General features: G+C 43.4%; 4 protein-coding genes across 4 annotated transcripts; 1 reads left to right on the forward strand and 3 right to left on the reverse strand.

Moving 5' to 3' along the window:
* Positions 1–16,131: 16,131 nt before the first annotated feature.
* On the reverse strand, positions 16,132–17,280 carry K441DRAFT_670177 (uncharacterized protein). Its single transcript, XM_067650243.1, has one exon. The coding sequence runs from the start codon at positions 17,233–17,235 to the stop codon at positions 16,357–16,359; it is 879 nt and encodes a 292-aa protein (XP_067497345.1). The 5' UTR covers positions 17,236–17,280; the 3' UTR covers positions 16,132–16,356.
* Positions 17,281–20,153: 2,873 nt separating this feature from the next.
* K441DRAFT_459518 (uncharacterized protein) lies at positions 20,154–20,944 on the forward strand (the record flags this gene model as incomplete). Its single annotated transcript, XM_067641763.1, has 3 exons — positions 20,154–20,380; positions 20,435–20,772; positions 20,832–20,944. Coding segments are annotated over 3 exons (678 nt in total), but the record flags the coding sequence as incomplete, so codon positions are not given.
* Positions 20,945–22,105: 1,161 nt separating this feature from the next.
* K441DRAFT_337407 (urea active transporter) lies at positions 22,106–24,693 on the reverse strand. Its single transcript, XM_067641246.1, has 3 exons — positions 24,462–24,693; positions 24,030–24,402; positions 22,106–23,968 (listed from the first exon to the last, which is right to left on the reverse strand). The coding sequence occupies exons 2-3, from the start codon at positions 24,372–24,374 to the stop codon at positions 22,403–22,405; spliced, it is 1,911 nt and encodes a 636-aa protein (XP_067497347.1). The 5' UTR covers positions 24,375–24,402; positions 24,462–24,693; the 3' UTR covers positions 22,106–22,402.
* Positions 24,422–24,954, reverse strand: K441DRAFT_337370 (uncharacterized protein). Its single transcript, XM_067641245.1, has 2 exons — positions 24,796–24,954; positions 24,422–24,743 (listed from the first exon to the last, which is right to left on the reverse strand). Exons 1-2 carry the CDS (start codon positions 24,861–24,863, stop codon positions 24,566–24,568), a joined length of 246 nt encoding a protein of 81 aa, XP_067497348.1. The 5' UTR covers positions 24,864–24,954; the 3' UTR covers positions 24,422–24,565.
* Between the last annotated feature and the right edge of the window lie 894 nt (positions 24,955–25,848).

Genomic DNA, 25,848 nt, shown 5'->3' on the forward strand with positions numbered 1-25,848 from the left:
CTTTAGTAAAATAACCCTATTTTCTGTAATTTATATAAGCTCTGTCTTTAAACTATTACTTTTACTATAAAATCCGCTTAAACATCTTCTGCTATTAAGATCCTTAGTTTAGCCTATACTCCTTAGTCCTATAATTACTTAATCCTTAACTTCTAGGTTTCTATAATTGCTTCCCCTATTTCTTATAGGTTTCTTTAGTACTACTTAGGTCCATTGGCTTTACGCCATACCATAGTTTCTAATTTAGCTTTAGTTATTACGTACTCTACGTCTTATATAACTATAGAACTCTATCCTAGCCTCTCTTAGCCTGTTCCCTTTAAAAGATCTTATTATTAATCTTAATTGCTTAATCTATTAATTCCCTAAGGGTATCCGCATTTTCTATTAGAATAATTACATCCTAGACTTTAACCTTAAGTCCCTATTTATACTATGCCATAAACGCCCTATTATTTTATTTAACTTATATAGCCAACGTCTAAAACTACATTATATACTTAATTGCTAAGGTTTGTTACATTAGGTCCTAAAGCTATTTTTTTGCTATAACTATTACTTCCAGGTCCCTAAATATCTATATTAACCGCTCCGCGAATTTATTCTAGCTTATAAATATATATCGTACGTCCTAATTAGTAGTTATTATACCATTAACTTGTATTTCTATAAGGTAAGGTTTAAACTATTTAAGTGCCCTTCCTGTTAAGAATAATCCTGCGTATACTACCTGGTCTATAGGTGTCACCAACTTTGCTCCTTATATAACTTTAAAGTATATTTACGTAAGGAATCCTTTAAGCTTTAATCTCTCTTCTAAGAATCGTTTAATTAAAGGTAACTTAACCTTAGCTACTCCTATTCTATTAACCCTATTTTTAAGTGCCTTATTATTATCTGTTAACTAATTAACTATTGCCTATAACTGTCCAACTGTAACTAGTTATGCGTTAGTATCCGCTATACTAGTGTCGTTACCTAACCCTAAGGTCATTGCTGCCGTTAATGGCGTTATTATGGCTGCTTTTAGTGGTATATTATTTAACTTCTAATACCGTAACCGTGGTAGTGATTATATAACGGAACCTTATAGGAGGAACTATGGTGGATTCGTTAATAGGCTAGGTGTGTAAGTAATATAGGAAGTTAATAACATAATAATAACTAGTGGAGTAGTTGCCTAATAGATTAACTCTAATTATATTCTAAGAATTACTATAAGAAAGGAACTATCTAGGTAGGGACTAAGGGTCCTTAAATACACAACCGTACTTATATAAAATCCTTCTTATACATAATATACGTGATGTACGTAAGGTATGTAAGTTCCTCCCGTTCCTCGCGTAGTATACATAGTATACCATATAACCTCGCTTACTATTCCTCGTCACATAGTTCTATGGGTTCTATCCTAGACCGTGCTTGTATTAACCAACTAGCTTCTTCTAACTCTTCTCCAAGTAGTCGTAATATTGTACTTAAAGCGTCCGTAACACGTTATAGATTTTCTAAGTTAGGGATAAATAGGCGGCCTCTATAATAGAGCCTAATCTCTTTTACTTTTAAGGCTGCTATATTAATCTAGCCTAAGCTTTAAAGGTTAGTAGGCAGCATATAGGCGCTAGCGGTCTTTGCGGCAATAAGTTAATATAGTAATGGGTTAATAGAGGCGTTATATGCCGTAGTAATAAGCTTATTAATTTTAGAAGGTAACTCTAGTTCTATAGTATAAAGCTAAGGTATAGTTAGCTCTATTATAGGTAGTATACCTAGGGCCAAATTTCGTGCTTTTAGGATTGTTTATTATTGGAACTAATTATAGGGGTTATTTTTAAACTAAGGAAGGTCTTGCGAGCGGCGTATTAGGCTATTAGGTTTAGTACCTTATACTCCTAGTCTATATACAATTTTAAAGTTAAAACTAGAGAGGAACTCGTTCTAATATACTTAGCGTTAGTTTAGCTACTTTGTGGTTATAAAGTACTTAAGGTTGCGATGGTCCGTAAGGACTTCGGTTAGCTAGTTAGGCTCTACTAAAGAGAGTTCTAGTTAGAATTCTTTAAACGCTTATACAATTATAAGGAGTTCTTTATTATAGATCTTATAGTTATACTCTTATAGTATAAGCTTAGACGAGTAGAATATAACTAGGTAAAGAAGACCGTTATTACCTATCTAGGAAAGAACGCCTACGTTAACATAGTCTAAGGAGTTAGTTTTAAGGTAGAGTTGTTATCCTAGTGTAAAGTAAGCTAGAATAGGTGCTTTAGTAAAGGTATTTTTAAGGTCTTAGAATGCCTTCTCGTATTTAGGCGTCTAGGTAAAGTATAGGTGCGTTTTTCTTCCTTTTACAGAAAGGCCCTTTATTCGCATTATTGCTATAAGTAGTACTACTACGCCTAAAAAGTTATATATAAATTTCTAATAAAAGTTAGCGAAACTAAGGAAGGCTTATACGTCCTTAATATAGTTAAGGGCTTACTATTTAGTAATTATGCGTACCTTCTTAGGGTCTATATAGACACCCTTAGTAGTAATAATTAGTTTAAGGTATTTTACTTCTATAACTAAGAATTCGCACTTCTTTAAATTAATATAAAGTCCTACGTCCCTAAGGCGCTGTAGGACCTTTTAAACGTATTTAGTATACTTAGAGGGGTTATTACTATAAATAAGTATATCGTCCAGGTACGTAGAGTAGAAGTTATTAATAATAATTCATTGCTTAACGTCCGATTCGGATCCGTATTGGGCCCACGCGGACTACTCCTTATTTACATATGGGGAGAAAACTCAACTTAAGAAAGACTTAACTTGAGAAAACCCCGTGATCCATCTCCCCGCCTCTTGGGACTCGCCTACGAGGCGCCTGCGAGGCGCCTGCGAGTCACCTGTGGTGCTCCTACTACCTTACTTTTTGACCTCCTTGGGAACCACTGCTGCCGTAACTAGCCTACGGACGCGCTAGTATCGCACACTTTACTCTGCTACAGTAGAAGTTATTAAGGTAGTCCTATAAGGCGTTATTAATATAGCTTTAAAAGGTGCCTAGGCCGTTATATACGCTAAAGGGTATAACGGTATATTTAAATTGGCCAAAGCGCGATACGAATACGGTTTTCTATTTATTACTTTCCTGTATTTAAAAATAGTTAAAGGCGGCGATAATATTAAGCTTAGTATAGATTTTAGCTTAACTAAGCCGCTTAAGGGTCTTACGTATAAGCGGTACTAGGTATTGGTTTTTAATTAATTAATAATTTATTGCTTAACGTCCAATTTAGATCCCTATTGGGCCTACACGGACTACTCCTTATTTATATATAGGGAGAAAACTCTATTTAAGAAAAATAAGAAAACCCTATAATCTATCTCCCCGCCTTTTAGGACTCGCCTACTTAGCGCCTATAAGTTGCCTATAGTGCTCTACTACCTTACTATTTAACCTCCTTAGGAACTACTACTGCCGTAATAAGCCTACGGACGCGCTAGTATTATAAACTATTACTTTACTACTATAGAGTTACTAGGGGGCACCTACTGCTTACCCCCTTGCCTTTTATTACTATTTCCCTTGTAACCCGGAACTAATTTAGCATATTTTAACTAATAAGCCACTAGGTGACCGCCTTAAGGCCTTTTTATATTAAGAGTAGTATATTATAGTTCTCTATACTAGCTACTAAGAGCATTATTTCTTAATTAGTACATAGGGGGTATAGCAGTATTACGTGTTTTGGTGTCTATCTTGGCCAGCTATATTTATATCTTAGGCTACCTACTAGGACACCTACCTAGTAAAGCCAATCTTTTAGTCCTATTATTCCTATTCTTAAGAGTGTTACTATTATATTTTCTACCTTTATTAGGCCTTCTTAGAGCCCTTAGGTATTTACCCCCTATAACATTAACTATACTATAGCTTAGGTTTATCTTACCTAAGTTAGCCTTTATACCTTTAACTCCCATTTACCTTTTTAGCGTTAGTCCAACCAGTATTATATTGCGGTAGATGGTTTCCTAGCGTTCTTATATATTCTACTTTAGCTCCTTTCTTTGTCTTGCTATTATCTTTACTAACCTCTTATACGTCTCCCTTCCTCCTCTATATAGGCCTGGGCCCTAAAGCGGCATTATTTTTCTTCTACTTTCTTTATCTATTTCTCTAATATCTCTTCCCTATTTTAGGGTTATTAGTTTATTCTCCTACGGGGCACCCTAAGGTCCCTCTATAGTTTACTTAGGCGTATCTTAATATACTTTATAACATTAGAGTTACGTTTATTTTACGTCCTTTATATTATAGCGGCTTTAATATATAACTATAGGGGGGGAATATTAGATTCCTTCTTAAGCAGTACTATGGCCGTTCGCTTATACCCGCCTATAATACTTTAGAGGTAGGCTATTTAGACCTTTTAAAGTGGTTTAAGGAGTAATTTAAGGGGGCCCTTTTTAGTTTCTCTAATGGCCCAAATATTAGATCTATATGTTATGGTTAGCTAGACGACTGCTATATATAGTAGGCGTAACCTCTAGAAGCATGGACCCTATATAGAATTAACAATCCTAAATAAAGCGATAAACTATGCTTAGCCTTTACGGGCCGCTTACGCCGTATATACGCTCTACTAGAGCTTACTATCTACCTATACTCCTAATACCCTTAGGCCCTAAACTGGTTAACCCCTAAAGCCTTAAATATAAATTATATGCTAAAGATCTATAAATTAGTTGCGTTTTCTTGTGAAATAGATTAGCTAGTATTTCTTTAGTAAGAATTAGACTTTATAACGTTTTGCCCATTCTATATAAGTGTTATAAGCTTTCTCTAGTGTTCTGTAATTCTCTGCGGCTATTAGCCTGTATATAATTAAGTTTATATTATTAATAAAGCCTATCCCCTAGGTTGCCCCTTCCTTAAAGGAGTTAAGTAGGTTACTTATAAAGAAAAGGAAGAGTATAGGCGAGAGGGGTAATTCTTATAGTATTCCTATTATAACTGCGATAGGGGGGCTCTAGTATCTACTAAAGACTAGTAATATTTCTTTCTAGCCTATAAACCCTTGGATAAATTATATAATCTATTTTAGAAAGCCCTTTACCCTAAAGATATATAGGAGACGCTCGTAGGGTATATTGTTATAGGCACCACTAATATTTAGGCTAAGTATTAATACTATAAAGTCCTTTCGCATCGCCTACGCAGATTTAATGGTGGTAGTAAATAGCGTAAGTGCTAATAGTGTTAAGCGGTTCTTTCTTACCCCTATTTAGCTTTGTAGTAGTAAGGCGTATTCCTCTACTGTATCTGCTATATGTTCCGCTATTACCCTTTTTAAGATCTTACTAAGGGTGTTTTCTAAGGCAATAGGGCGGTAGCTTCCTGGGATTAAGTAATCTGCTTTACCTTTTTTTTATAAGATAACTGTCGTTATAGATCTTCTAAGTCGCGGGTAGTAGCCTATAGTAAAGTATGCTCTGGCTATATCTATAAGCTAAGGTGCTATAAGTGGCCTATAGGTTTTTAGGGCCTTATTTAGAATCCTATCTAGTCCTAGTACTATATTATTTAAAAGGCGGCTAATAGTTCTAGCTATTTCCTCTATTATTATATCGCTGTTAACCCATACGCAAGTTACTAGTGTTTTACCTATAATATTACTAAGGTTTATTAGAGCCGGTTAGGGGAAGAACCTTTTTATAAGGATCTTTACCTTTTTATTATTGTTGTTTATAGCCTATAATTCTCCTGCTCTTTATAGGGGTAGTAGGTATAGGTCTTCTACTAGGCGCCCTACCTTTTTCTTTACCTATTTTGCTATAGCCTAAAGGCCCTTATTATAGGGGAGGCTCAGGTTAGAAGTATGCTCGTTTATAAACCGTCTCTAGTTATTTCTTACTTCTTTTTTTAGGGTATTCTTTAGCTAGTTTCTTATATCTTTATATTATCTCTTGTCTTTAGGGTTATAGCTACTTATATATTTCTTTTTTACTTATTATTAGCTAGTAACCAGAACTGCATATTATATAGACTATATATATCACGCATAGGGGCCTAGTTTTAAGATTAGGCAGTACTCTTTTAGCCTATTTTTAATTGCTGCCTAGATCCTTTCTAGTCTTTAGTTAATTTCCTTAGGGGTAGCCAATAAGCCTTACTTGTTTAGTATTGGGTAGATTTCTTTTAGGTCTTAAAGTTATTATTTAACTATATTAAGGAAACTATTTATCTTAAGCTTCCTTATTACGTATCTTTTTCTATTTAGTTACGCTTTAATATCTAGGTTTAGCTATATCTAAATAGGGATATAGTCTAGGGTAAGTGCCTATTTTTCTTTGGGGTTATACCTTTTAAGTCTTTAGTATAGGCCTTCGTCTATAAATATAAGGTTAATTGCACTTTTGGCGGTACCTTATTGCCATATAATTACTCCTAGGGGGGTAGCTAGCTTAAGGCCCTAGATATCTATAGCTCTTAATAGGTACTCTAACTATTAATCTATAGTAATATAAATGCCCCCCTACTATAGGTAGTAGAGGTTTATATCTCCTAGTAGAATAGACTTTATACCTTTAGTTTTTAGTAAGCTTATTACCGATATAATATTCTCTATTTATAGGACCCCTTTAACCCTAGGGTTATATACATTAATAATTTATACCGGTCCCCTATATATTTAGATTATTATAACTATAATATCTAGGTTAACTACCTGCTATAACTATAAGGATAGGCTAATAGCCTTACTAATTATAAAGTATATGCGTATAGCTACTTTTAGTTTATATAGAAGTTGGAATCCTTAGGGGCAGTATATTAATTATATAAAGGTATTATAATACGGTTCTTATATAGTAAGGATATAGTATTTCTCTAGGTCTAGACTATCTAGTAGGGGCCTTATAAGGTAGTGGTTTATGTTACTATAGTTATACTATATAATAGATAGGTAGCGGACCCCTAGTGAGGGTCCTTTAACTCTTTTTTATTCCTTACTTCTTCTATTTCTACTTTCTCTAGGATATTTAGAGCTTCTGTTTCTTATATCTATACCCTAGTTACTACTTATTTTATATAGAGCTTTCTATTCCCGTATTTTGTATTCCTATTAGCGCTTCTATATTTAAATCTGTTATTATTACTAGTTCTTCCCTTATTTTTACTGGTCGGCTATATACTCTTTATAGGTCGGCTATAAATATTATATTTACCGCATTAAGTCTAATTCTTAATTATCCTAGTCTTAAGCCTACTGTTGCTGTTTATAGGGGTCTTCCTATAGGGCGTCCTCTCCCTTATATCCCCTGTGACCCTTATATCCCTAATTAGTCTAGTAATATTACGCGGCGTTACTTCTAGCCCGTTAAGGCTTAGGATAGCTGGCCTAGCCCTCTAGTATTAAAGGTAAAAAACGCTAGGAAGGCGCCTATGTCCCCTTAACTTATTGCCTATTATTTCTATTTATATAACCTAGTGTATAGTTATTCCTATAGCTGTTAAGCCCTTACCTTTTATCTCCTGTATTTAATATAGTCTTCTCTCTCCTACGCCTTATATGTGCTTTAGTGGCAGTTCGCGCATTTTATTTAGTCTTAATTTAAGTAATATCTTATATTGTGGGGGCCTATATAGTGGCCGCAGCACACCTATGCTGCGCATATAGATTAGGTGTATCCCTATTATATATAGCAATAGTATTATTTTAGGCGTAGTCTATAGTTATAGAGCCTTATATTATATATAAGGCTATTTATAATTATTCCTTTTTAGATAAGGAGTTTTTGCATTTCTGGTATATATATACTGACGATAAGGGAGCCATGCGTTTATCCGGCGTCTCCTTAGCAAGTCTTTAGCAACCCTTATATCCTCTTATTATTTTTATTATATGCTTAGTTTACATTTTCCTATTAAAGCTATTAGATTTGGGTGATTTTAAGTCCTAGTATAAGGCGTTCCGTTTATCTTACTATCTCCTATATAATTGCTGTGTTATTTACCTAGCATCCCTTTTCTACCCTAAGGCTTATAGGAACCGCTGGGACTTTGACTAGGTAATCCTTGCGGAGTACTTTTATGCTAATATATTCTCCTAGCCTATCCCCTGCCCTTATGGCTCATTCCTTTACCTATTAGTCCTTTAGGGTAACTCTAATATCTCCGCTCTTAAGGTGTTAGACTATAATAGCGTTATAGACCTCTTTATATATCTCTATAAGGACTTCTATTTCTAATTATCCCCTAAGCCCCTCTACTTGTTCTATGTTTGGTCATATTATAATTATATACCCGGTTATTAACTTAAGGGGGGTGGGTTCCCTATGCTGTAAAAGCGCAGCTACGGCGGCCTAGGTGCGGTTCGCCGGTAAGGGGGGGTTATACTTATTTTCAATTTTGCTTAGCCGTTAGAGGATTAGTTTTTAATTATAATAGCGTTAAGTCCTTTATAGTTAACGTAGAATTAAATACCTCCTCCTAGCTTCTTAGTAAGAAAGATAGGGGCGGCTGCTAGTAATATACTAGGACAAATAAATCCTTTATTAAGGTGCTTATTAATATACTTTTTTATAACTAGAAGTTTATCTTTTAATATTAGGTACATTAGGAAATTTTTTTTTAGGGTCGTTGTTGCGGTTTGCGGCAAATTGCCGCAAACCGTACGGTTGCGGCAGATGTATATAGTCGATAGCAATTTACGTAAAACGCACGTTTTATAATAAGTTTGCAGCACCTTAATAGCAATTTACGCGTTTTGCAATAAATTTGCAGCACCTAATAGTAAATTACGGCAAAATGCTACCCTATAAATAAATAGTGCGCAAACTGTACAAATTGTACAAATTATAAAAACTATACAAATTGTACGAATTATACGAATTGTACAAATTGTAACTATATAAATTATAATTATATTATATAATAACCAAATTATTACATATTTCCATAGATTTCTATAGTATACTTTTAAATATATTTATATTATAACTATATAAAATGTAGAGCTATCTACTTTAGGCGTTAAGGGGGAAGCCTCTTACGGAGGCTCTAAATTATCTACCTACCTACCTACCTACCTGCCTACCTACCTGCCTACCTACCTGCCTGCCTACCTACCTACCTACCTACCTACCTGCCTGCCTGCCTACCTACCTGCCTACTTACCTACCTATCTGTCTATACCTACCCGTCTATGCCTACCTATCTGTGCCTACCTATCTGTGCCTACCTGTCTATGTCACCTTAATTCGATCGATCGATCGAATCGTTTATTGTGTTCGCTGGCTGGTCGTTTAAATGGTTGTTGTGTGGCTTTGGCGACGGTTGTGTGGCTTTGGCGACGGTTGTGTGGCTTTGGCGACGGTTGTGTGGCGATAATGACGGTCGTCTGGCTCTGACGGTCGTCTAGCTCTGGTGATGGTTATCTGGCTCCGGCGACGGCCGTCTAGCTCTGACGATGGTTGTCTGGCTCTGATGGTTGTCTAGCTCTGGCGACGGTCATCTGGCTCCGGCGACGGCCGTCTAGCTCTGATGACGGTCGTCTAGCTCTGATGACGGTCGTCTAGCTCTAACGACGGTCGTCCAGCTCTGGCGACGGTCATCTAGCTCCGGCAACGGTTGTCTGGCTCTAACGGTTGTCTAGCTCTGGTGACGGTTATCTGGCTCCGGCGACGGTCGTTTGGCTCTGACGACGGTTGTCTAGCTCTGGCGACGGTCATCTAGCTTTGGCGATAGTCGTCTGGCTCTAACAACGGTCGTCTGGCTCTGACGACGGTCATCTAGCTCTAACGGTCGTCTAGCTCTGGCGACGGTCATCTGGCTCCGGCGACGGTTGTCTGGCTCTGANGACGGTCGTCTGGCTCTGACGGTCGTCTAGCTCTGGCGATGGTCATCTGGCTCTGGCGACGGCCGTCTAGCTCTGACGACGGTCGTCTAGCTCTGACGGTTGTCTAGCTCTGGCGACGGTTATCTAGCTCTGGCGACGGCCGTCTAGCTCTGATGACGGTTGTCTAGCTCTGATGACGGTCGTCCAGCTCTGACAACGGTCGTCTAGCTCTGGCGACGGTTATCTGGCTCCGGCGACGGTTGTCTGGCTCTGACGGTTGTCTAGCTCTGGCGACGGTTATCTGGCTCCGGCGACGGTCGTCTGGCTCTGACGACGGTCATCTAGCTCTGGCGACGGTCATCTAGCTCCGGCGACAGTCGTCTGGCTCTAATGACGGTCGTCTGGCTCTGACGACGGTCGTCTGGCTCTGACGGTCGTCTAGCTCTGGCGACGGTCGTCTGGCTCCGGCGACGGTCGTCTGGCTCCGGCGACGGTCGTCTGCTGGCTGTCGTTCTGGTGTCTTCCTAGGTAGGGAGGATGTAAGGAAGGGTAAAAAATGAGGTGGCTACCTAGGTGAATATAAGGGGTATACTTGGCAGAGGCACGTGTCAAGGCTATCGGGAATATAGCGGGGACCCGATAGTAGTGTGTCGCGCGCACATATAAAGGCTTTGTGTAGAGCTTCGTGTAGAGCCTCTGTACGCAGAGCTTCGCGCAGAGCCTCGTGTAGAGCCTCGTGTAGAGCTTCGTGCAGAGCCTCGTGCAGAGCCTCGTGCAGAGCCTCTATATGCAGAGCTTTGTGTAGAGCCTCATGTAGAGCCTCGTGCAAAGCTTCATGTAGAGCTTCGTGTAGAGCTTTGTGTAGAGCTTCGTGCAGAGCTTCTGTACGCAGAGCTTTGTGTAGAGCCTCGTGTAGAGCCTCGTGCAAAGCTTCGTGCAAAGCTTCGTGTAAAGCTTCGTGCAGAGCTTCGTGTAGAGCTTCGTGCAGAGCTTCGTGTAGAGCTTCGTGTAGAGCTTCGTGCAGAGCTTCGTGCAGAGCTTCGTGCAGAGCTTCGTGTAGAGCATTGTGCAGAGCTTCATGTAGAGCCTCATGCAGAGCCTTAGTACGCAGAGCTTCGTGTAGAGCCCGTAGAGCCTCATGCAAAGCTTTATATAGAGCTTCGTGCAGAGCCTTATGTAGAGCTTTGTGTAGAGCTTCGTGCAGAGCCTCGTGCAGAGCCTCTATATGCAGAGATTTATGTAGAGCCTCGTGTAGAGCCTCGTGCAAAGCTTCGTGTAGAGCTTCGTGTAGAGCTTCGTGTAGAGCTTCGTGTAGAGCTTCGTGTAGAGCTTCGTGTAGAGCTTTGTGTAGAGCTTCGTGCAGAGCTTCGTACAGAGCTTCGTGTAGAGCCTCGTGTAGAGCCTCGTGCAAAGCTTCGTGTAAAGCTTTCGTGGCAGAGCTTCGTGTAGAGCTTCGTGTAGAGCCTCGTGTAGAGCCTCGTGCAAAGCTTCGTGTAAAGCTTCGTGCAGAGCTTCGTGTAGAGCATCGTGCAAAGCTTCGTGTAGAGCTTCGTGTGGAGCCTCGTGCAAAGCTTCGTGTAGAGCTTCGTGTAGAGCTTCGTGCACGAATTCGTGCAAAGCTTCGTGTAGAGCCTCTCGTGTGGATCGTGCAAAGCTTCGTGTAGAGCTTCGTGCAGAGCCTCTGTACGCAGAGCTTTGTGTAAAGCCTCGTGTAGAGCCTCGTGCAAAGCTTCGTGTAGAGCTTCGCGCAGAGCTTTGTATAGAGCTTCGTGTAGAGCTTCGTGCAGAGCTTCGTGCAGAGCTTTGTGTAGAGCCTCGTGCAGAGCCTCTGCATCAGGATTTTTTTTTAGGCACGTTGTTGCAAGTGAAAATCGGGGTCTGCAAAACCTGCAGGCGTAAGTCGCAATTTTAGTATTTGCGGCAATTTGCAGCAATTTGCTACAAACACATAGATAGGGCAGGCGCGTGTATAGGTAGCCTATGTGTTTGTAGCAAATTGCTGCAAATCGCCGCAAATTGCCAAAATTGCGACTTTCGCAGGTTTTGCAGACCCCGATTTTCGTTTGCAACAACGTGCCCAAAAAAAAATTTCCTGATGTATAGTCTTTTATAAAATAGTATTTTTCCTTATTTAATATTAATAGTATAGTTATTAGGTTAATATAGCGGGAGTATATCTACGCCCTTTTATAAGTATATATTAGTAAAGTTATAGACCTCTTAGGGAGGAGCTTATAGAGTTCTTTATTGGTAAGTCCTTTTTTAAGCTTTATAAACTTTTTAAAGTCTAAAGGTAAAAGTCTGTAGAGTTCTATAGGGGCGTCGTCTTTTAAAAGGTTAACTATATCTATCCTATTACTATAGAGGACGTAGTCCTATTCTTTATTAAGCTTATATAGTTATAATTAGAAAGCTATAGTAACGGTTTAGCCTTTCCTATATACTATACGGTAGAAGGATAAGGTATTTATATAGTAGTAGTTAGTTATAGATAGGATAATAAGGGGTTCCTTAAGTTAATATCCTAGGGAGTAAATAAAGGCGGCTAGGCTATGCCCTAGGCAAGTCTCTTTATAGTATTTAGAATTAAAGGTTACTTCTTTTTTCTTCTAGTTAATAGCGGGGTTATATTATTTAAGCTAGTTTATTCTAAGGATAATAGGCTAGTTAGTAAGTAGTATAATATAGGCCTAGAGTTTTTCCTAGTGCCTATTTATATCTAGGTGGAGTTATACTATATAGGTAATCTTCTATATAGTATAACTACCGTTAGCAAGTTATAGGGCGCGGGCTTTAGTAAGGGGTAAGGTAGGTAGATTATAATACGCATAAATTAGGTATCTATAAATTTATTAGTAGCTCTACAATTAATTATAAGCCCGGCCTGCCTACCGTACTACATTTAATCTATATATTTAGCGCTTACTAAGCAATTAGTTGCTACCTTGTTTAAGAAGTCACTATTTCTTTTACCTTTATAAGTGTTTTAAGCTTCTTCTAGATACCTCTCTTGTACTTATAATTACCTTTATTTACTAAACGGACGGACGATTAAATATTAATTGCATTAAATATTGGTTAAACCGAACTAAACCTAACCATATAAACCCGACCGTACGAACCCCAACCTTCTTTAACCTAGATACACAACCATTTGACAAAGTCAACCTATTTACTACAGCGTAACGACCTTATATAGCGTCTAAGTGAGAGCCTAGCTAGCGCGATAGCCCAAGCATAGAGCTAGAGCGAGATGCTAAAACATAGAGCTAGAGTATAGAGCTAGAGCGAGATGCTAGAGTACGGAGCTAGAGTAGAAGCTAGCTTGGATATACTAATGGTAAGAGATAAGGATATTGGGTAGATATAAGGAAGGCACTAAACTGACAGCAGCTAGTAGAGAACTGTTGCTAAAACTAGACAACCGTTTGAACGACCAGCTAGCGAATATTAGATTAAACCAAACTAGAGCCTTAATATAGGCCTATCGCCAAATTAAATTAAGGCTTCCTAGGGAGGCACTAATACTATACTAAACGGACGATTAAACTAAGTGTATAAACCCGACTAACGAACGAACCGACGAATTAAATTAAAAGTTTAGAACGTCTAAATAAGGTTACACTAAGACACTAATTAGACACTTCTTAACCCTTTTAAATTAATATTCTTTAACTAGTTATAACAGACGACTTCTATAGTACTATAAGCTTATAGGGCAAACCAGATATAAGGCAATAGGCTAGATACGAGGCTTATGCTAGATGGATAATTACTAAAACAGTATGGAAGGATCTAGTACTACTACGACTTAGCTAGATACTAGATGGATAGTTACTAAAGGATATTTAATTAAGAAACCACCGTTACTAAAGCCGTACGACGACCGTTTAAACACTAGAATAATTTAATTAATTAATTAATCGAATTAGGCTAAAGCTAATATTAATATAGGAACAATTAATTTTAATTCCAAAGCACTAATCCTAACGTCTCAACGTTACTAAATCTGATGTCTTAACGTCACTAGATACGACGTCTTAACGTCACCAAAGTCACCAAATGACTACGTTAATCTCCTGCAATAACAGCAGCGTCTAAAGCACATTAATGCAATTAAGCAGCTTTATAAGCACGTTAATGCAATTGAACAGCTTTATAAGCACGTTAATGCAATTAAACAGCTTTAAAGATCTACCTCTATATCTACCTTAACTATAGATTAAAAAGGTCTACCGTAAGCACGGATTAATTAACTGCCTCAAATATAGATTAAAATACTACACCTAGATTAAACGATTTAGTAGAGCCTCCTATAAAGGATGCTAAATATCTACCTCGACTATAGATTAAAAAGATCTACTGCAAGCACAGATTAATTAACTGCCTCAAATACAGATCAAATCACTACACCTAAATTAATTAATTTAGTAGAGCCTCTTATAAAGGATGCTAAACAGTTACTAATTCCACGCAGGACTGTATTACTAACTCCTAGTAGAATGGTACCTCCAGATCTACTAGCGTTAAATACCATAAGGACTTTAAGACGGTATCTTAGATATAATTAAAGCAATTCCTGTCCAGCCTACATTAGCACCAGTTGCGATAACCGCAACGTTACTAAATACGACGTCTATAACGTCACCAGAGCATTAATATCGGCCCATTAGCGATTAAATTAAGCTTTACCATTCTTAAATTGTATCTAAATTTCCTATTTTTAGTATAGTTTCTACCTTTATTTTTGTTTTTTATAGCTTTAACTACACCGTCAAATCTAGGGGGGTGTGTAACCAACTACCTAGACTGTGCTAAGACACAAGGTTGCAGCCTAAAAGGCTGCATCAATACTACTTTCGTATACCTCGTATACCTCATATATGGTTAAAATCGAGTCATAGACCCTACGGTTATGACTCTACTTTTATGTATATATACCACTTGATTTCCATAGATTTACAATCAAGTCGCTCGTTTAATTCCTACACACTGCAAAGCTTACATTTATTATTAGGCGATTATAGTCGTACCAGGCGTCCTATACTTTATTTAGGTTAATATAGATAGCCGCTAGGTACTGTATTATCTTATTAACAGATATAAATCGGATAGGGGAATCGTCCTTAAACTTAGCTTAAAGGTACCATTAGGCGTCCGTAGTAGTTTAACTAAAGAGGTAGAGCATTTTGGCTTCTTTAGAAAGGAAATAGTTATAATTAATGCGGAGCTTTCCTTATACTTAAATCCTCTAATTCTTAAAGGTAGGGTCTATCCTATTAGATAGTAGTTAGGGGTTAGGGAGCTTAACGGACTTTAATTACTTCATTATTATATCCGTACTCCCTAGTATATTATATTCGGTAAAGTAAATAGGTTAGCTAGGGCTTTAAAAAGGGAAAGCTAGGCTATTTTATAGGGCCGTAAGGCTTGTTAGGATCTCTTATAAGGTCTCTTATATATTCTTTACCTTAAGACAATCGGCTTTTTAGCTAGCTATAAGGGCGCGAATCTGCTCGCGTATATCTACGACGTCATTATTGTCTTTAATTTCTAATCCTAATTAGATCTTAGGTTCCTCTTAGGTAAAGGCAGCTCTCTTAAATAAGCTAGCTTTAAATACCATTATTAGCTTTTAGGGTTCGTTAGTATTATATGCTTTAGTTTTAATTCTAGGGGTATAGGTCTAGTCCTATCTGGCTTATAAAGTAGGATATTAGTAAGGCCTTCCCAGGCAATATAGAGTAACTTTAGTGTTTAAGTATAACGCGTTAACACGTCGTTATAGACAGGGGTCTTCTTTTAGGGTGGGATATTATTAAGGCCTTCTTAGGTAATATAGGGAGAGCTTAGTATAATGTAACGGCTCGCACAAATGCCTCTAAACTAAAGCTTGTAGATTGCTATCTAATAAAGATACTAAGCTAAGGAGAAGAAAAGGTGGTCGCGAGGGCTGGTGTTAACAAATAGGTAGCGCAAGTCGCTAAGGCGCTAGCAGTAGACGAGCCAATAGTAGGCGAGCTAACAGTAAGAAACAGTACCAGACAGTATACGACAGTATGACAGGTGGCAGAATATGGCAGAACTTGGTAGGTAACGCGCTCTAGCACCGTCACACTTATAGGGCCCTTAATATAGAAAAGCTTAGTACTTACTATACTTTATACCAAAGGATGCATATAATAGTTCTATTAGTTCTATAAGTTATAATTATAATTAAAATCAATCTTTTAATTATAATTATATATCTATAATTAATACAATTACCTATAATAAGAATAGGTAGGAATAGAATATAGGAATAAAGCTTTAGTATTAAGAAAATTGTTTATTAATTTTCCTACTATATAGTCGGCGTGAAAGAAAAGGAGAAGAGGTAGCCTGTGCCATAGATATGCTAACTATCCTCTGCAATCCTGCCTTGTCCTGAATACCCTTAATAACCGAACCTAGAAGGCTGGAGAGATATGCACAACAAGCCCTCCTCCACACGACGCCGACCTCTCACCCTTACCTTTCCTATGCTATCTCAAAGGTTCCAGGCTCTGGCTATGGCCATGGCCCATACCTCTAGGTCGACCGCGTCAATTGAAATGTTCCGCTCTGGGGCTATTGGAGGGCGTCGCATGATTCCGGCGAAAGGCAATACAAATGGCGCACCAGTGATGATCGGGGGTGTTGACCTAATGTCAATTGTCGTAACTTGCGTACACATTGCGAGATTTCGGACTCCGAGTGGTGCAGACCTTGTTACGACTCTATTGGGGGTGGTGACAAGCTCGTATTTTTCAAGGCGAAAGGTACGTTGAGATTTTGTGAATGAAAGCAGAATTACCAAAGTAGTATTATTCGGGGGCACCTGGGCAGAGAGCCACCACTGCGCGTCAATATGCAGACGCGCCAAAGTCTCCGCCCAACCAGCCTCGATAACTAAGGCGGGCCATGGCTGGAGACAGATAGGTGCTATCGTGCTATCGGCTTCTTTGAATGAATTATTTGAGCGATGTTGGTACCGGGCTGATCCAAGGATGAGGTAATTACGACCAGGCCGAAGGCCTATGCGTCCCATTTCTTCTTGTATGAGAGCCATCAGGATATTGTGCATCATTTCTTGCACTAGGCCCACCATCTTTACAATTAATTTACTATCATCGAGCTGCAAACGAATTGGGTAACGGAGTCGGTCGATGTACTTCAGCTTTGAGCAGTCGAAGTCCGAAAAAACGATCCACAGCTGCGCGTCATCACCGTCCGGAGCTCGTAGACGGTCTGTAACGGCCTTTTTGAAATTGGCAATGCTAAATGGCAGTTCTTGGTTTTGCTCGAGTCCTGCTGCGGGTGGAATTTCAAGAGTCGTGCCGAGCTCGAACACTGGCGGTTCAGTAGTTGGTGAGGCTGGAGAAGTCATGATGATGAGCTAGAATTTCCAGAAGGCGGTATCTGGCGTTCGTTTAGGAAGGAAGGAGTTGAGGAGTAGCCGAGTTGAAGATAGAGTGACCGCCCAGATCGTGCACGGTCCTGCATCGTTCACACCCACGTGAACTCGCGATCTTGGAATTTCTCCCTCGCCCTTAAGCCAATACATGGACTTACACCTTGAAGCCTCCTTCTACGTCTTCCTAGACAGTACATCTACAAATAATCGGAAATGGATTCCTACCGTATACTTGTTCTTAGGCTACATGTAAACTTGAACCCCGCGAAATATCCTATGCCACTTTATCAGCCACCCCCACAGAGCGCCAACCACACCACCAACTATGTGGTTTCGCTTCATAGATACATGCCAAGAGCTTGGATAAGGAAGTTATATGCGTCAGATGGTCTGCGTCCTAGCCTGATGGCGCACATTTTAGCCTGGTCATCTACATGGCATCCATTAAAGCGCTCCGAGCTGGAGACTTGCCTTGAGGACATTCTAGCATCACCTACGGCAAGTAACGAAGAACTCGAATTGAAGAACCCTTCATTTGGACAACCCTTATAGACGTGCATTGGAAACAGCAACCTGGCTATAAGCTTATCCTTGGTAATCAAGAGCCTACTGAGATGGGGACATCGCCTAGTGTAAAGAAAGACGAGGATTTGGGCGGAACCGCGAGGCCGAGTGGTGATTGGCTAGACTTTGGAAATATGAGTGAGTATAACGGAGAGTCATCCACACCAAAGCTGTCGGAGCCGTCTCTTGGTGTTCCAGTATGGGGCCTAGCGGATGTGGAAGAGGCGTCGTTTCTAAAAGACTTCGATTTCTTTGGGAACGAAGAAGATGACACGCATTGTGAGGCTCCTACCCAGAGCTTCCTATCTCCTTTTCCGCCAAGCGGTTTGGGAGACTTTAACTTCACGGCACCTGTCGAACTGGCCAATCAGCCCTCGCTATTCAACAATAGAAAGCGGCGCGCGTGTTCGCCGCCGGGTACGTATAACAGGCGCGTTGGGCCTCCTACTTACAATCAAGACTCTTCCCCCACCCCAGAGAGCTCAACACACCCCGCATATAGGTATCCCAGCGGAGTCTTAAAAAAAGGGGTTCTCCCTTGGGATGACAACGAGAGTTCGAGTCGCGAAAGACGCCGTCAGAGGATATTCTCTGATCGGGGAGATGCTACCAAAGAGATTCAACGATCTATTTCCAGAATCAATGGAAGAGCTAGAGAACCTATACCACTCGTACCACCTCCCTTCGTTTGTCCCATCTTTCTTTCCGGCAACCCTATGAGCAAAGATAGGGCCGACGATATTATCCCTGTACACAGTCTACGAAAGCAGTTCAAACCATTCTATATGCGCTTTCCTCCGATGACTGTCGTCTCGCAGACGCTGTTAGTAGGACACATTCGATCATTGATCGCATACCATCTGGGCATCGGAGATCATGCTCGAGTATTCGTCGTACCATACCCCCAAAGTTCTACATGTTATTCTCTAGGACCCGAGCCTGCGAAAGTCATCGTTTCAGACTACCTTTTACTTCGAGATGCTCGGGATGAGCAATTCCGAGAGAAGGCCGAGTACGATCCTGGTGAAACGGTTGATCAGTTTAAGAAATCCAACTTCCGGGAGATTTACCAAGCAGGATCAAGCGTCCGGCTCTTTTCGAGATATCGGGAGCTGAAAGGCAATATAAAAACGTTGCAGGAAGAGGGCGTCGCACCGAACTCCGAGCTCTTTTTCTTACATGCCGATAAATCTAAAGTTAAATCCAGGGGTACTGTTCATGCCCTCCTTACGCGGGAGCAACACCCTTCTCTTTGTGTTCCTGGGGCGCGGTCCGACCGACTAGCGGGCAAAACCACGCACGCACACGGAACTTGGGAAGTCGCATACTGTAACAGGTCCAAGCCAGATCAAGCAATACAGCCTACCGTTTCGTTTCGGAGGCCCCACGATAGGAGCCACAACGTCGACGCTATCGAGATCGAAGATACGCGGCCCTATAGTACACGCCTTCGGCCCCGATATCGTCATGAAGCTATCTCGCGCGTCGGCTTGAAAGCCCCACTCCGCGTGGTGTTCCGAATTGACCATAGCAACAATGGACAATTGTGGACCGAGATGGGCGCATTGAAGGGGAAAATTCACTTCCCTCTCCTCATAAGCGATCTAAGGGAGTCTGTCGCCGTGAGATACAATTGCCAGGCTGATCGGGTCCGGTTGTTCAATGGCGGCACAGAACTGAGACATGACCACATCCGGCTTACTGATCTTGGAATTGGGCTAGGAAACGAAATTGACTACAGCATCTTAGAAGGAGCACGGCCATTTACTTTAATATTTCTGTTGTGGGAGGACCATGTCTTCGGTGTTGATTACCCCTCCGGCGAGGAACCAACGGTTGGGGATATCAGACAACTTGCTGCAAAAAGGCTAAACATCTCCGACGCTAATACGCTAAGGCTAGTGATCACGGGTGGGTCATTGCAATGCGACAGCTGGAGCATAAGAAAGGTGATGAAGCACGTTCAAGACCACACAGTGCGTATCTGGCCCTCGGAATACCTTGTTCTGCGCTACCGGGACGACACACATCTGATTCACTTTCCCAAAAACGACATTTCGAGTGGCAGGCTCACAATCACTTGGCTTAGGGCCCAGGCAGGGTGGATTCTAGGGAAACGTCTTAGAGCTTTCGATCCAGACGGCATCATTCTTTTCTTTGATGGCGGGCAGCTCCATGACAGATTTACAGGCAAATATGACGTCACGGCTCAGATGGCAGGGCTGAAATCTGGGTCGGAGGTTTGCTGTATACTGACTAACGAGAGCGATCAGCACCACTATGACCTCGACTTAAAAGAGGAGAGGAGACTTTTCCACATTATCCCGAGGCGAGACTGCGCCGTGTGCGGCGAAACAAAGGAAGTGGATGATTTTCCAGATCATATTACGCAAGCATGCGATCACGAAGTCAGCACGTGCCGGGATTGCTTGCAAAGCTGGATTGCCTCCAGCTTGGAAAGCAAGTTTTGGGACCAGATTAGATGCTCGGAATGCTCGGAGGTTTTGAAACATTCGGATATGAAGGCTAGCGCCAGCGATGATGTTTTCCAGAAGTAAGCCCTGAATGCAATGAATCAACATTAGGAAGTACCACTAACAATAACTAGGTACGATAGACTGGTAACCAGGGCTGCCTTGAGTGGTAATCTGGATTTTAGGTGGTGTATTAACCCTCGCTGCGAATCCGGGCACATCCACACATCCGGGACTAGCAACCCGATTTTTCGGTGCAGAAGCTGTGGGTTTAAAGCCTGTGCCATACATAATATAGCCTGGCATGAGGGTGAAACGTGCGAGCAGTTTGACATCCGAACGGATCCTGTCAAACGGAAGAAAGCAGAAGAGGATGCGTCGATAAAGAACATCATGGAGACTACAAAGGTTTGTCCTGGAAAGGGATGTGGAAAGAGGATTTATAAACACGATGGATGTGATCACATGGAATGTAAGACTCAGACCTTTCCACTTAAGTTTATAGTGGTCGCTGACGGGGCATTTACTAAGGTTCGCAATGCATGTATGAGTTTTGTTGGCTCTGTCTTGCTGACTACGAGACCATTCGTTTGAGGGGAAATGCAGCGCATAAGAGTGAGTGCAAGCATCATACTCTAAACCTGATGTTGTAGAGCCTGTCTATTCTGTCTGTCGAGATAGATACACCTGAACATCTCAGAGATTCATTGGAAATTTTCTTCTTACCCAGGTCCTGGCGCTCGTCACGCCTTTTTTCTGGACAAATTACGATGAAACGGATACTCCAAACCACCAGTAGTCACTGCAGAATTCACCTCTGAGGCGGTGATGGGTTCGTGGTTGTGTCCATGTCGCCATACCATCATGATATCTTCCAAATCTATGCAGCTCCGTTTTCAGGATTGATATTTGGGGCATGTTGCTGCTATCTTGGCTCTGCATGACAAATGATAGGCGCTCCCAACACCAGTAGGCCATGGTCCTCCCCCGACGTCTAAGTAACCGCACGCCAAGAGTTCGACCGCATCGTGGGCGCCGCCCGGCTTCCTGAATGGACAGACTAGCACACCCCGCCCTACGTCCGCAGCTGCATGAAAGAAACTCTCCGCTGTAAGCAGCCCCGCCCCGCCCCGCCCCGCCCCCGCTCTAACCTCCCCCAAACCCAGGGGGTCCCGCCACCATCGCCGGGGGTATGCCGCACGCCGCCGCCAAAGACGACGTCTACATGGGCTACACCATCCCCGCCGGCGCAGGGCTCACCAACAACGCAAGCCCCTTCCTCTTCCCCCTCTCCCCCCCTCTCCCCTTCCCTCCCCAGCAAAATACCCAACTTGCCACATTCATCCCCACCCCAGACCTGGACCCTCAACAACTCCCCCCCTTACGCCTTCTACCCTCAGCAGCAGCGCGCCCGCGCACCTGGACCCCCCCAGCGCGCCCGCTTCAACCTCGGCGCGGCTGCCTCGTCCGTCCCGTCGCGCTCGCAAAGGCTGCTCTGGGCGTTTTGAGTTCTGCGCGCGCGGCCGGGACGCCCGATCGAGCGGGGTGCTGTGGCGGGCGGGCTCGTTGTTGCGCCCGGTGTGGTTTAGGTGAATGAGTGAGTTTTTTTGCCTGCTTGGGTTGGGTTGGGTTAAGGGGGGTTTGGGCTGATGTGGGTTGGGTGTAGGTGCGAGACTGTTCCGTGGGAGGTGTTGAGGTTTCTTTTGGACGAGCGGGGGGATTATACCCAGGGGTTTTGCGGGCGGATGTTCGAGGGTCAAGCGGGTTGAATGGGGTTCATCGTGCTTCTGGTCTTGGTCTAAGCAGGTTCAGGCCGTGGTTTTGCGTCTCGTTGTCTTTTGTTTTCGAGGACCTCCTATCTGGGCCTCTTGGGTAGTCTCGTCGAACAAACAGGTGGTCACCGGAAGTGAGAGGGCATGAAAACTCGAATCGCATTTCATCAGGGGCTGCCAGCTCTAAATAATGGTATCTAGGTATATAGGCATCACAATTCATAGGCTATACAGGACCCCGCATCATAATCACATACGTCTTCCCCAACCCCCGAACCCTCCCCCTCCCTAAAAAAAAGAACAGCTTGCAGCGACACAGCGTGGGCAAAACTACCGCTTCTCGTGAACATGCTCGGCCACCTTCTCCGTCGGCGTCGCATCGCCGCTGTCCTCGACGACAACCGGGCGGCCATGCATGACGTTGGGCTTGCCCTTGCCCGTGATGTCGAGGAAGATGCTCTTGAAAGTGTGCGAGCTGGTCTTGCGGCCCTCCCACAGCGGATACAGGCCGACGCAGAAGGCGGAGCAGAACATCCACAGGATGCCGACGACCACCCAGCCCGCGAAGAACTTCTTGCTGAACACGTACCCGGACCCGTACATCGGCATCGGCCAGAGGACGAGCAGCGCCAGCGTCATGAATACAGTCATGTAGCGTGCGACCCGCGACGCTTTCTTCAGCTTCGCTTGCTCCTCGGCGTCTTCGGCGTCGCTGTGGCTGCGCTCGCCGGGGATCAGTTCGAGGTCGACGTGCGCGGCGGCGGCCAGGTCGTGGTCGTCGCCCTTGCGGATCGCCTTCATGGAGACCCAATCGTAGTGTTGCGGGCCGAGGGCATAGGTGAAGACGGGGACGAAGATGAGAGGGGAGAGCAGCGCGACCACGTTCCCTGCAAGCATGGGGTTGTTGGCGCCGGTGGTGTTGACGTCGAGTTTGCCGCCTTGCTTCTTCGCGGTCACGAGCCAGGCGATGAGAGCGCAGGCGAAGCCGAGGATCGGGGAGAAGGTGGCCGCGGCCCAGTTCTGCTTGCTCCACATGAGGGTCAGAGTGGCGGGAAGCACAGCGGAGGAGATGATGACGCCCATCAATAGATAGAGGTAGCCCATGGAGATACCGATGTAGACCAGGGCAGTGGACCATGCAGCCATGCAGATGGCGAATCCCACGACCATGGCGTGGGACATGTAGATGAGCTGCTTGCCCGTAGCGCGGGGGTTGAAGTAGGTCTGGTACAAATCGTAGGTGAAGATGGACGATACGGCGATGAGCTCAGCAGACATGGCGGAGGTGACGGCCATGAAAACGAGCAAAAGGGTTGCTGTAGCACCACCCTTGCCAAGGAGGGCAACCGCGGCGTTGGGAAGCACTAGTCCAGCAGATACGTCCGCGTGAGACATCCTGTCAGGATAAGTAGGGAAGACTGGGTTAGTCTCCAGGGCGAGCGCAGCGAGACCCATAGTAGTAGCTGCAAGCCATGGGATGGCGAACCAGCTTAAACCTCCCATGATATAACCAGGAAGAGCATCAACTGGGCTAGCAGCGATGGCCTTGTTGTAATAACCGTTGTCGCAGAACACAGTTCCGAAATTTCCGACAATGTTGATGACGAAGAAGATAGCACCCTCCTTGGATCTCATGGTGAGGTAGCTGCCCTCAGCGTTGCCGGAGACTGGATGAGCCTTAGCGGCTTCAACCAACAGATCGAAGACCTTTCCTGGACTGCCCAAGACGTTGCTCGTCGCGTAGGTTGTGAAGGCAAACGTGAGAAGAATGACGAGAATGACGACGGTGTGGGCATAGTCAGTCAAGAAAGTAGCCTTGATACCACCAAACATGGTGTAGAGCACGACACCAACCGGGAGGAGGAAACAAGCAGCAGCAGTTGGAACACCGGAGAGCTAAGAGAAAATCAGCATGGTTCTCAGCCGTTATGGGGATTTTGCAGCTGCGAAAACTTACAGATGTAACGACTGCAGAGCCGCCAGTCAACAACATGGAGGTGACCAAGATGTTTGTCATCAGGCCGAAAACCATGAAGACGATGTGAGTCACGGCGCCATAACGCGCGCGGATAACCTCCAGGAAGGTATGGGCATTAGGCGCTCTGCGTTTGAGCTCAATAGCGATGGTGGCGAATAGAATAATCTGTACGGTTGCTCCGGAGGCGTACCAGAAGGGACCAGAAACACCATACGAGTAGGCAACACCGGAAGATTGAAGGAGTGTAGCAGCCCAAGTCCAGGAGGATACGACAGCGGAAGCAACGAGACCTGATTTGACAGTTCTGCCAGCAGTGCTGAACATTTCTGAAGTTTGGAGTTCATAGTTGTATCTATCTGAAAATTAGTAATTTCATCCAAAATCATGTGCTTATCAGTGATTTGTGGATACAAGGCGAGAATCTCGGAGTTATTTCATACGTGTTCCCCGGAAAGCTGCAAACCTCGTAATTGAAAGGAAGCAAGCTCTGCAGTAATAGACGGGTGCTTTCAGACTCAATTACAGCAATTACTCCCATCATCCAAAACTTTCTCAAAGCTCCAGAGCTTGGAAAAAGAGCCACGGTATGCAGATAGGGGAGCTTCATATGACGATGATGCGGGGTAGTCTGAAACGCAGACAATAGAAACCACATACCTCTTGAGCACGAAGGTGGTCAGAATCATACCAAGCCTATCGTCAAGTCAATTGCAACTCTTGCCCTCTTGTCCGATGGAGAACTTACGCAAAAGCGAATCCCAAACCGATAACGATGCCATAGCCAACGCCTTGGCTGAGAGGAGGGGAGCCCATAGCTGTTGGACGTTTCAAGCTGGGTCTTTGGTAAGGGCAATTGTGCTTGGGGTTCTCAGCAGAGAAGCTTGAAGATGTCCAGCCGGCAGAGGTCTATATAAATACGCAGCAAAACGAAGCCTCTCAACGCTAGGGGGGTTAAAGCTGGCGCTAGAGAGGAGTAAAAAAAATTGTGGTAGATTCATGGGTGCCTGCTGTGTGGATTATTCGACTAAGCAGTGCCCCCAAGCTGGCCCTGCCGTGGCGAGAAGCGAAAGACGGCCATGTTCTGGAGAAGCTACCCGTTGCCTCGAGCTTGATGAAGCAAGCTGCACGTCAATCGCAGGTGTGGCACCCTAGTCCATGCTGATAAGGGCCGGGGGGCCTGCGAAGCTTGGCCCGCAAATCTCTCGATAAGATGCAAAACGTTGAACGCTGGAATTTAGTCACGTCCACAGGCCAATTAGCGGGGGCATAGAGTCACGAGATGACATGCCTGTTTAGATCAGCAGCGGGAGCATCCTTTGGTCCGCCTAATGGGCTTTAATTGGGGGGGCAGCCTTAGGAGAAAAATCGGAAGAAAATGCAGACGCTACATAGCTTTCGAAAGCAGCTTACGGCCTGCAAAGGTCGCGGTTCCAAGGGAGAAAAAAAGCCTCCTCCACGTTCCAACCCCTGCCTGCATACGGCCAAGCGGAGCCAGCAGCCCAAAAAAGTGTCTGGGCGTGGGCGCGGTGTTGTAGGCAAAAGCAACGAGCAAGCAGCAACTCATGCTTGCTGGTCATCAAAGTCGTCTCATCAAGCTCTGGAGAAAGCCCGTAAACGGGGCCCGAGCGGGAGGTCCCTGCGCCCGCATCTCGCGTCGTAATTGGCGAGTGCGCCGTCTTATCTTGTGCCTCGCCAGCCACGCCCTTTTTCCGACCTCAACTCCACATCGACGTCCATTATGTGGGATTTGTGCCATACAACCCCGAGAGCGGGAAGATAGGCTTCACTATCCAGACTT

The sequence above is a fragment of the Cenococcum geophilum genome (assembly GCF_001692895.1).
Source record: "Cenococcum geophilum 1.58 unplaced genomic scaffold K441scaffold_79, whole genome shotgun sequence".
Taxonomy (NCBI): Eukaryota; Fungi; Ascomycota; class Dothideomycetes; order Gloniales; family Gloniaceae; genus Cenococcum; species Cenococcum geophilum.

Bases quoted from the DNA above. Each gene is read 5' to 3' on its own strand.
- K441DRAFT_670177 (XM_067650243.1), bottom strand. From the start codon at position 17,235: ATGACTTCTCCAGCCTCACCAACTACTGAACCGCCAGTGTTCGAGCTC.
- K441DRAFT_337407 (XM_067641246.1), bottom strand. From the start codon at position 24,374: ATGTTCAGCACTGCTGGCAGAACTGTCAAATCAGGTCTCGTTGCTTCC. The intron at 23,969-24,029 runs GTAAGTTTTCGC...ATTTTCTCTTAG, and splicing joins GCTCTGCAGTCGTTACATCT to CTCTCCGGTGTTCCAACTGC.
- K441DRAFT_337370 (XM_067641245.1), bottom strand. From the start codon at position 24,863: ATGGGCTCCCCTCCTCTCAGCCAAGGCGTTGGCTATGGCATCGTTATC. The intron at 24,744-24,795 runs GTAAGTTCTCCA...ACTTGACGATAG, and splicing joins GGTTTGGGATTCGCTTTTGC to GCTTGGTATGATTCTGACCA.